General features: G+C 37.8%; 1 protein-coding gene across 1 annotated transcript in view; it reads left to right on the top strand.

The window, feature by feature from the left end:
* The first annotated feature begins 3,325 nt into the window (after positions 1 to 3,325).
* Positions 3,326 to 12,543, top strand: part of LOC139727538 (glypican-6-like) — a 103,838-nt gene continuing 94,620 nt past the window's right edge. Inside the window, exon 1 of the mRNA XM_071638515.1 lies at positions 3,326 to 3,648. Coding sequence (XP_071494616.1) covers positions 3,477 to 3,648 — 172 coding nt within the window. The 5' untranslated portion in view covers positions 3,326 to 3,476. The remainder of the gene's footprint in view (positions 3,649 to 12,543) is intronic.

The following is a 12,543-nucleotide window of genomic DNA, read 5'->3' on the forward strand; positions in this document are numbered from 1 at the left end:
TGACCCTCCTATTTTATTAATTAACTTGTAGCAACAACCTACAGAGCACTTGCGTTTGAAAAAGAAATAAGAAAATGCTTACCATGACATCACAGCAGTGAATTAGAGTGGAAAACACGCAATCGCATATTCATATTTTTGTTTCATTCTTACGTTGTACAGTGTTCTCTGCAAAGGGCCCAATCTTTCCCTTCCTTCGTTATCTTTGCGTTGGTTTCTTCTGATTACCGTTGAACACATTTCAGAACTCATTACAATAACACTGCTAACAGGGGTTACCAGAGACAATGATTTCAGTTTGCCAAAGATCCCGACTCAAACACCTCGGGGATTAACCTCACTAGTTTGTGAGAGTTACGAATACTGCTACAGGATTAAGAAAATCTTGCAACAGAAGAACAGAGAGTTGCTGAATGTGACGTTGCGACGGAACGTGGTTAGATTTGAATACATTAAAAACTATACTCGTAGGCCTTCATGATTTACTATCATTAATATACTTTACTTAATCTTTCCCACTGTAATTTTTGCGCAAAATCATAGGCACGTATACTAGTATGTGGTACCAAATATCATGAATGAGGCAAAAAACAAACAAAACAAAACAAACAAAGATAGTAAAAAAGAAAACAACGTCAGGGTGTCACTAAAATGGAAAGAGAAAACTCGACAGTGGGGTCAAATCTTCTTATTCTTATTCTAATTTTAACTGATTAAAAAAACGCAAACATGTATCAATTTTTAAGTGTGGATCTTAGATCTTAGACATGTTTGCAAATAAAAAAAATCTCCATTAAAACTATATACAGCAGATATTTTTTTCTGTCTTTGTTCGTCCGTCCGTCTTTCCCTTTCTTTATTTTTCTTTCTACTGTCTATATCTCTCCTTCTCTCTAAAAGCCTCTGGTGCTTTATCATCTTAGTCCTGAGGAACCAAAATAATGATGTTATGTAGATGTTTTTGATGTTATCCAGTTATTTTGTCCATGAGGAGACTGCGAAATACAAGCTTGGCTTTTCAGCACGTCTCCTCCATTTCTTGCAACTTTAATTCTAATTCAATTTCATCTGCATATTTGACATACTGTTCTTTGTTACTATATTGATATTGTCTTATTTTGTGTATGTAAATGTGTTGCATTGTTGAAAATGAAATTAATGAAATGAAGATGATAAAAAGCGGTAAAAAACATCTTAAAAATATGCATTCACAGAGATGCACGGATTTCCTCATTATCTCTATATACTGGACGGTATAGTGTCTCACAGTCTGCTTGAATCCACATTTTGATAGGTTATAGACAAAAAGCTTAAGATGATGAATCGATAACTTCGGTCAATACTGTTAAAATTTCTTTAGCAGTCCCATTAGCCAGGTGAGGCCTGGATGCAATTAAGACTGTTGCCCATTTCCATTATCTAACTGTTTATCAGGACGAGAATTTAGGTATATAATAGGATAAGATTATGGATAAAATTGTTACTCCCTCTCTCTCTCTTCAATTATTCTTCTCACTTAAAAAATAATCAATTTTGGTTTCAGGGGTATTAGTTTCGAACCTTGCAGAGATCGGAGGGAAGTATAGACAGTAGGCGCTAGGCCTATTTAATCTAAGATTCTTGATGTAAACTATGTAGGAGCCTATACTGATTGCATTTGTCACAGTTTCGCAAAAGTTTGAAGACTTTAGACATTTAATTTTTGTTAGGACTTTTCTTTACCACGGAAGTTAGGGTAGACTTGTATGTAATCAAATTTGAAAATAATGATATGCATACACACACACACACACACACACACACACACACACACATATATATATATATATATATATATATATATATATATTATATATATTGCTTGTAGTTCGCGTGTTGGTACGCAGTACAGAAAAAATGACGAAGTAGGGTATAATGCATTGCAGTTCAACAGTACCATCTATTCAAACCAAATTTTCGACGTATACACACGTCTTCTTCAGAGTTGACATGAACAAGAAGAAGAAGACGTGTGTATGCGTCGAAAATTTCCTTTGAATAAATAGCACTGTATATACATACATATACAATTGTATATGTATATATATTTATATATATATATATATATTACCTTTATTACATCTACTTTTTTGACAAATGCCGATCAATTGCGAAATTATTGAACACGATAATAAATAACTATAATGATAAGAGCAATTATAATAAGAATAGTAATAATAATCATGATGATGATGATAGCGATAAGAAGAACAATGATAATGAACATTTAAAGTGTTCTTCAGAATGCATGTAACTCAAATGCTTTGTGTCAGTAAACATGGTACAATGCGCACTAAGCTATGATATTCAAGAACAGAATTCATGTCATGGGTGAGAGACATTGTGCACAAATTTAGAGAAATCTATCAAAGTGTATTTCCTCCATTGAAAAGAACAAAATACGATGTCGTAATTAAAATACATGTACCAACAAATAAACACAACTACGTTGGTCAGGTATTAATAAGCATAATTATACTAGTATACAGTACTTGTTCACTGTCTTATACTTATACTTTATTTCCACCAGTTCCCTGTACACGTCAACTCAAAACTAAAAGCATCTCAAAGTCTCTTACAATTTTAAAATTTCTGAAATAATGCATCTAATAAAATGTAATCAAGAGAGAATGTCTGGAAACAGTTGGACTCCATTTTATTTCATCGCATTCACTGTGAAGCGAGTGATTCCCAGTCACACAACACATCCCTCAGTGCAAAATACATAATACACCCCTGCGCAAAATGTTTGTAGTCGTCCAAATCTATTAGCAATTTATTTTGTGCGAAGCTCGATGGTGTACCCAGTGTACCTGTCGGCAAACCCTCTATGCACGTAAAGTACTAGTACATGCACGCCAGATCAGCTTGACAGCATGCAGTGCATACGATCGCACGCATTCTGCTGATACACTAGTAGTAGTTGAAGTCAAAGCTTTTGTACACAGGAGAGCAGTCGAGGTGAGGCCAGCTCCGTGTATGGCTTCGCGAGGAGGGACCTGAGGAAATCACTTTGTGGACATCGAAGTATCATCATTTGCTGCGAGAAGGCGATGTGGTCACCCGATTTATTTCATAATTATTTTTGGATGATCCAAAGGAAAAACACTTGGATTTAATATCGGAGAATAAGACTCGGAATTTACGGAGCTAACCATCGTCTTTTCCCCTGTGCTGGCTGCCGCATCATCGCTTCAAAGTGACGAAGACTTGGGGTGCACAAGGCCGTGTGTGAAAGTCTTTGAGACGCCACACAGCAAGGAAGACACAGCACAGCCGGTGCAAGGGCTCTTGTGTTCCAGGAGAAAGGGGCCCGTTCAAACAGCATTCACCTCTAGCACGAATACCTTCGTGTAATTTTTTCACCTAGCCTAGCTAGGTGAACGCCGGTTCTTCACAAACAATTCGGCGTTCGTCGCTCGTCGTCCGCTGAAAACATGGGCTTTTACAGAGACTTGTGGTCATGCACACTTTGTGCCGTCTTCTTGGCTGCCTATGCAGGACTTACAGTGGGCCAATCAGAAAGAACTGGTTGTACCGATACGAGACAGGCGTTCAAAGCGACGGGATTCAGTAGTATGAACGAGGTTCCGTACAAAGCTATCACAGGTATGCTCACACCATGAGACAAATATTATGAACCTTTTGCTTTAATACCAACCATTCACATGTTCTTCTGTTGTTGATATTGAGCTGATACCACATGTGACATTCCCATTGTTTTTAATTGCAGTCAATACAACAACAAAGAAAACGACACACATTGTAATTCAATTGACACACATTCACACTTATGATAAGTTATCAAGAAATTAATAATGTAAATTTAAACTTGTAAAGTTTACTCTAAGAAAACAAAAGTATGAACATGACCTGCAATAGTGTCTCCATGAAAAATTCTTTCATGTTACGTTGCCTAGTTATTTCTCTATCATTAGTATCAATTGTTTCATTAAAATGGCCTCTTACGATGAAATCTTCTTTTGACTTTATTGATACTGCTGTTGTACTTCTTATACTGTTGAGAGGCCAGTTACATGTATACTGTTTCATGTGTGATAACATATGAGCACATCTGGGCACCATTTCATAAAAAGTTGATATGATAACAACTCTTGCTAGAGTGACAATTGTCTGGTAATGACAAGAATCCAGCTTCCTAATTGGCTGTTGCTATTGGAAGTTGCCACTCCAGCAAAAGTTGCTATCCTAGCATCTTTTGTGAAATGGGGCCTGAGCTCATCACTTGATATTATTATACTGTAAAATCAGAAACATTCGCAGCAGCTAGGCATAAATCTTTCACGAATTGCCACTGGCATTCAATGCATTGTTTAATACAGACAAAAACTTTCATATACACTGTAAATGCATTTTACTTTCGCTATTAAGGCTGCTCGCAGAATTAAAGTTTCATTAAAGTTTCATATTTCTGGTTCTACAGTAATCTATTCATACAATCATAGGCTTGATTTTAGTATGAATGTATGAGTTGAAAACTAGACAGTGAAGGAGTAAAGTAGTTTGGTATCTATCTCTTTATAGTCATGTAGCAGAAAAGCAAGTGAAACAAAGGTCTCTATTATACAAAACAACAGCCTGAATTAGAAGATGGCTTGGCTTCTAGAGTGCAACGAACTCCTGCCTGCCATTGCCATGGGCAACTAAGCTCACTGTTTGGCTAGTGTGATTATTATGGGCACCTGCCTGTTCAAAATGAGACATTTGCTCAAAGACCAATTTGGATGAGTGGAAGAAATAATTTCTGTCATTTCCCACAGACTCTTCCATTTGGACCAAACATTTGATGGAAAGACTTCCATATGTACAACGTATCCCCACTATTACACACCTTCCTCGGAAGTCCGCATTTCCCTAGGACACCAAGATCAATGTTACCCTAACTCTAACCCTAACTCTATTACTAATCTTAAACTGAGTAAACTCTAATCCTAATCCCAAAGCCACCTAAACTTATTCATGTTACTTATACATAATGCATAGCGGGGGGTACATATGAAAGTCTTGCCCATTTGATGATATGTATTAACGAGTGAAAGGTATGGGACTTGGGAATAGAAACATTTATAGTAAGAGGAGAAAAAAAAATCAGTTTGAATTGGTGATGTAATGCAGGACTTTACAATGTTGTTCTCCCAATATTTTCAGTAGGAACATGCTTTTGTTGCTTTGAGATAACACAGTATAGGGCATTGTGCTAATTGTGTGATAGGATGAGCAGATTTATTGAAGTGTAAAGGGTTAAAGGGTATTGTCTGTCCTTCAGTTATTTTCTGGAGGATGCCCAGAACAGCCGTCATTTCCTGTTCTCGATCAAGAAGGTCCAGAGATAATAATAACTGGCCGGAGAGCTGGTGTGGTTTAGCTTGCCACGTGTTGGGGAAAATGGAACAATAGTGTTTGGATTTCATTGAACTGGTAGTTTGTCGTAGGGGCTCATTGTTGTCATTAAGTGTTTAATGGAATTATACGTTGTTCCTGTCTGTCTCGAACACTTCCAGCTGCAGCTGCAGCTGACCAGATATCTAGAATGTGTGGTTCGCACATGTCCATCAAAGGATGTCGTCTCCCCTTCCTGGTCAAACATGATGAAATGAATAAGAATTAAGTGGTCTGTAGAGTAAATGATTTAATGCTTTTGAGTTAGGTTCAACATTATCGTAAATTGAAACTCACTTTTTATGTAATATTATGAGGCAGGGTTTCGTTTGAAAATGTAGAGGATGTTGCATTTAGAAAATGTTCTTTGTTCTCAATGCTGTGCTTGAGGGAATACAATTGTGTTTTATAATCTTCACTCAGAAACAGGGAATTTCAAAACAAAATAGTAAAATTGATGGAAATTGTAAGTACTGTATTGTTGTTGTGACTTCAAATGGAACCATCATTGGAGAGATTTTATAATCGCATTATTACACAGAGGTTTTAGACCGTGATACACTCAAGACTTCATCTTCAGCTTATTTCATTAAATTGTGGCTTTGCAGAGAGGAGATACCTTTTTCCAGCCATCCTGAGATATTTAGATTATATCCCCGCTGCCTTCAATGCTAATGCACCGGGTGATATTTCTGGACAAATCGGGCAAATTGATCAGACCTGCGTCTGAGGGTCTTTCTATTACCCGCTGCCTGGTTCATCTACTGCTCCCGCATTCAGCGTGCAGTGTCCAATTTATGAATGAATCACCAGGTTATGAATGCAGAATGAAAACCTGACCCTTCTCTTACTCTCACCCTTCTTCTGTCCCACTATCTCCCCCCCCCCCTCTCTCTCTCTCTTCACACACTCTTTTGGCCCTCTAGCATCATCCCTCTCTCTTTTTTCTTGATTTGTGCTGCTTTTCTGACAACTCCTTTCTCTTTCTTGTGTACTGCTCAGTACTTGTGTATCATTCTCTCTGTCCCTGAATATGATTACAACGAGCGCATTTATGTAGCTTCTCCCCTTCCCAATGTGTTCCCTGTTATTCATGAGCACATTGAGTTGCACCGGTAGCACAGAGAGCGGGCATGGAAGGGAGAGCGGGTAGGTAGGGTATGCCGCTCATTGGAATTTATGGCAGTTTTGACTGACATCCAATCCTGGCAGCGACTGTAGAGGCATTTTTCCTCAAGTGACCCATCTACCACATCTGCCAATTTGTGAAAGGGGAGACCACAGGTCTTTTTTTCCCCCTCTCTTCCCTGCACCATGCATTAGGAGGAATAGATTGACTAGAAAGATATGAGTGATGCGTGGAATATATTTAATCGCATCTCGATAGATTCCTACCCCTTTCTTCTCGGCCTCTCCCATTATAAAGTAGGAGAGGCCAGAAATTCAAATCCATTGTCCCTCTTTTGTGGGATGCATGTACCAACATTTGGCCCCAAGGTCCCCATTATAAGGGCAAGGTGCTCCTATATAAATGTCTGAATTCTCCTTTGTGAAAAAAGTACAAATGTACATTTACTGCGTGCAGAATTCATCACTATTTCATATGTTTGTGGCTTGTATTCATTTATTTTAAAGTATTGCACCAGATGACTCCTTTCAGTAAGTGTGGTACTTGTGGCATTGAATGAGTGCTACACGCTGTAGCATTTACTGGATGAATAGATAGTTGGATTTTTGAGAGTTGTGGCTCTTGGCTTACAACTGTACATTGTGGAATTGTTCAGATTTGGAATATTTCTTGATCAGCATGATAACCATATTGTCCACATTGGGGTTAGTATCTATATTGAGTATTACATCAGGACATGATGGAAATGATGCTATCTGGCTACAACTGTAATTCATAGCTCCTCCCCCCCCCCCCCCCCCATCATGTAAGGTTATGAGGGGCTCCAGGTTTGTATGATGTATCTACTTTGTACAGTACATGTACAACGTATGCGATAGCTGTGGTTTTGCAGAACACATGTGACATAGGAGACTCCTATTATAATGAAGTTCTTGTGACTGGCAATTTTATTTTCAATTTATCGAAATTTCATCATGCCCACACATTGAAGTATAATAAACATAGAGATGATAATTTGGGGATCTGAATTTTTACTTTGTTGTAACAAGATTTTTATTTATTTGTAACAAGATTTTCATTATAACCAAGTTTATAATAGGGAGAATGCACTGTACATGTTTGTGTCAACATTCATTCCTCATTCTATGTGATTACCCTGACAATATGATATACATGTAGACAAGTCCCCTTTAATAGTGAATACAGTCATGAGGTTTAGAACTAAAAGAGCTATTCCACATTAGTTAAAAGTAAATTTGAAGAAAAAAAAGTAAAATTCTACAGGCACAATAATGAAAATATCAAACTCGGATAAAAAACTAGTGGAGTTAGGACATTGTAATTTGTGGAGTTTGCTAATTTTTGCAAATTGGTTCATTGATAGTTGTTATAAACATGCAAAGGAGTGAGCTTATGACATCCAGATTCAGCAGGAAGCTCCTATACATATAATGTTCTCCCTGATTTTGGAATCATTTTTACATATTTTAAGATGCATCCTTGTACCTACCGATGTGGTGCACTGATATCTTCCTAATTGGTCTTTAGAACCTCCCTTATGGAGGTACAAGTACTTGTATGTGAGTGTGGATGGCCCTAAGACAGTGATGTAGCATCATCTGCCTTTTCATTAATAATCATCCTCGCTAATCAATTGTTTAGTTCTTTAAAACCCTCATATGAAATGAAATGTATTGTATAAGATCCAGGAAAGTTAATGTCAAGGAGAACGTATGCCTGCCTTGAAATAAGTTTTGAATGAAATATGTACCTTCATGGATACATGTAGTTATTCTTGACAAGACACACAATGTCTGTGATGGGTAAGAGCAAGAATGGAATAATTACTTGTTTGGTTTTGGGGTTTTCTTTTTTATCAGAAGGTATTGCAAGGTCGAGCAGCAAATATTCTTCAGCCAAAAAAAAAAAAAAAAAAGAAGAAGAAGCAAAAAAAAGGAATGTCTTGTGCTGTTCATCATGCTTGACCCAGATGTGAAATGCCTCAAAGTGCTGAGTGTATTGTGCCAACATTTATTTTCCAATAGCTTTGAGAGTGTGGAAGTTCACATTAGTAGTATTTGCTGAACGGCTGGCAAACTCAATATTTGTCTTGCACCAGAAGCAAGTCAAATTAGGTTTTACCCCACCATGGATGTTTATGCATGAAGGGGTTCCAAGTAGGGTTGAAATTTGTTCGAGGTATTGTACGCGAATGGAGCTCTTGAAGTGGCAGCTATAGCATCCAGTGGGTGCTGTTGTGAGGTACGTAACGTGGCTGACATGAAAGCTTTTGACACCACTGTCTGTGATGTTGCCCTTCAATTCATTTGAAATTCACCACCATCCTTCGAGTCATGTTGTTCAAACAAACATTCTTAGCAAACTCCTTCATAGTCTTTTCATTCTGTTCACCTACATTGTATCCTCGTTAAGATCCTGAGATATGGACTCTACAAAACAAGACCTATAGGTCCGAGATACAGGCAAAGGCTTAACACTAAATAATTTGATGATTAAAGAAAAAGCAGAGGCTAGGGTCATCCATGAGAAATGTGAAATTATATGTATTTTTTTTTAAGCAATTGCATAAGGAATTTGGGGTTACAAGCACAATTTGCTCATTTTCACCCATAGCCAGACTATGTCTGATGATTTTTGACCATGTGAGAGTTTTGTGCCCTCTCTCTTGCTATCTCTTCTTTAAATTTCTCATCAAAATATGACAGATTAAAAACAAAACAAAACTAAACTGAAACCAACATCGTCTGACCATCGTTTTGGTTTGGTTACCCATACTTTACCGCTGCCCGAATACCACAGCATCAAGCAAATAATTTCCGTATTTGCGGTCTTTGAGGGGGAAGTGTGATTTCTAATTATTCCTGTCATACTATTGTTGGAAGTTAATTATGCCACAGAACTCCAATGGTGAGTTTATTACTGCTGGTATATTTCTGGAGAGTAACCATGTGCCTACAGGTTGTGATATTTTGGTAATCACAACACTATGCTATGACCTATCCTGCTCCTGCTTTTAGGTACGTATGCCATTTGACATCATAAGATTCCTCTTGCTAGATCTATGTAGCATCATTAACATCACCTCACCATTGAAGAAAGTTGAGTTTTTTCCCCCCTTTCGCTTCGTCAACAAAAGATGGATCGCGCCTGCTGGTGCATTCAGGGGGAAAATCAGCCGCATTGAAACCTGGATTCCACTGGCACGCTGTTCCACTGGCAACCTGAAGTGTTGTGTACTGCTTGCCATGCAACACTTCATGCCTCGTGCTCACTTTTGCTATACACTTCAACCACAATGCTTTAATCATTAAGGGCTAGTCTTGTTTCAATACTCTCCACTTTACAGCAAACATCAACATGCACAGTGGCACAGGTGTATCAAATCACCAGTCGGAGGAGTGATTTGGACAATATCAAGCCGGAGCCAAGAAAATCAGTGTTCTGATTTGATTGCATGTAGATATCTTGGTTGTAGAGTAATGTAAAACATGATATATTCGCAACATGATATATTCGCAGCATGAAATTTTCGCGAATTGGAGATGACGGCCTCTTTTGTGGCATTAAATTTTCGCAAATTGCCACTGGCGTGCAAGGCATACAGTGTAGATAAGAACTTTCGCGTGCATTTTATTTTTGCGATTCTTGGCACTCACGAAATTCGCGAAATTAGAAAGCACGCGAACATTCCTCGTTTTACAGTAAACATATAGCATTTTTAATTTCCACTACAATACAAGTGTGTGGAAAAAATATAGGCCTGTACTATTAATAGTGTTTTATACTAAATTCTAGCTTAATTAAGCTGACTTCATTAAGTTTTTAAATTTATGTCAGAGTAGTACACATGTAAATATGCTAGGTTTGAATCTTGTGGAGCCATTTTGATTTGTCTGTATATATGTATCCCCAACAAGAAGAGCAACCAGATGCTGTGGCAGATAAATGAGTTATCAACTTCTACTGTGCATATACTGTATCTAAAGGGATGTCCTGTGTCATACATTGGATGAAACATTAGAAAGGAAGACACAAACAATTGGTCAAATTCTTCAGTCAATCAAGAGCAGAAATAAGCCATCAGAGTTATGGAAAGATCTGCATTTCATATTCCACTGTTGTTTCATTATTTCAATGTAGAAAGAGCCGACTCTTGTAGGTTGAGTCAGAGGTTGCTCTGAATTGACATTTCCCCAAACAATTCATATTCAATTTGAGGTCTCGGGGGATCTCACTCTACTCAGGTTTGGTAAGTATGGTTGTCTCCCAATGAATGGAATGAGGTGGATTTTGCCCCCATCAAGTCGTAAAACAATTTGGCTCTCCTGCCCGGGCCTACACTTCCATGCTAATCCTATCATCGACAGGGAATCGTCCCAGCTCGTGTAGCATCATCCAACACAGCAAGATTTTTGAGGAGATCCCTAGGAAGGGAAGAGGGTAATATGTACAGCTCTCTAAGGATTGAGTATCAAACCAGGCAAGCTCCTCCGAAAGACGCAAATTAGAATTGATGGATGCTCATTTTTGCCCTGAAATACCTGAATGTCAACTCATTTTAGGGGAAATAGGCAGGCAGAAAACACAATTGGGAATCCTACAAGCAGTTTAATGCCGGCTACGTCTCCAGCATATAAACCTTGTCTCCTCGTCCCACAATCTCTAACAGACGGAATGTGCATTAGGCGCTTCATTCCTCTGTCGAGGGAGCTTCCTTGTTTATATACCCCAACAATACTGTGCATATATAGCAAATACCAAAGATGAATATACAGCATTTCTGCATTTGTTTTCATCCATTGTCCAAAAATACATACTGTTGATGAAGAAGTAGCTCATCTCCAGCAGCTACAATGTACTGTTTAAAGATACTATGATGTGTTGATTTGATGGAACATTTAGAGTTTCTTACAAGGTTGTAATTTCTTTTTGCAGTAGCATAGGGCCTACTTTGGAGTCTTTATAGATTGATCAATTATCATGACTATGAATTAAGTCAAACATACATGTATATTTTGGTGCACTTTTAGGGAAAGTTGCTCAGCAAGGAACATCCCATGAAACTGCCACAAATTCGAGTCCAGATAATGAGATGTACAGAGGAAGAGTAGGCCCTTTGTGTAAATTTCGGTCTTTTGGTGGAATATCCATCAATTTGAAGACATTAATTAGTAAACCTGTCTTTTGAATAAAGCTTGTGGCAAGTTCCATGGGGGGAAAGGTCTTTGGATGTGAATACATAAGTAGTTGGCAAATTCCAATGTCATGACCATGCTAGGAAAGAAGATGATGGTGGTCACACAAAAACAAAGAGACATTTCACTATTTTATGTGGAAAAAGAATCAGCAAACAAAAGAAACATACAACATGCCAGCATGTCTTCTTTTTGGATTGCTGGGTTTGGAATCCTGTGGAGTTCTTGGCTATGATACATACTGTTTGTGCTATGAATCTTTCATCAATTTCTGAAGCGATGAAGGTTGACGTTTCTCATCAATTCTTAATTACTCCAGCTTGTTGTTTCGTGATCAGAATACTCATGCCGGCAGAAATCATATAGAGCGGGAAATGCCTGAATTCATGCATAATATTCAAGACATCAAACGAATCTTCAACATTGGAGAGGGAGAAAATTGAAAAGTTGATACTGATGCTGAAATGGTTGGTTACTATGGTACCCATGTTTCATGTGTTCTCCATATTAAAAATAAATGAAATTTTCACTGGAAGCAGATGGACGGCTGCAAGCATTTCTTTATATTTTAGCACTGTATTCACAAAGTTCATGTACATTGATTGCTTGCTTCATACATTTATAAACACTTCAATTCATGAAAAAAAAATGAATAATACTAGCAACTGACAAAGGATTTTTGTTTTCAATTCCAGGAGTTAATTGTGCTGAGTTACAAAATGAGGCATATGGTGGTATTGTATAATCTGTAGTCAGGAA

This window comes from Diadema antillarum, unplaced genomic scaffold, assembly GCF_040938485.1.
Source record: "Diadema antillarum isolate AM-2024a unplaced genomic scaffold, OU_Dant_1.0 seq00000135_RagTag, whole genome shotgun sequence".
Lineage (NCBI taxonomy): Eukaryota > Metazoa > Echinodermata > Echinoidea > Diadematoida > Diadematidae > Diadema > Diadema antillarum.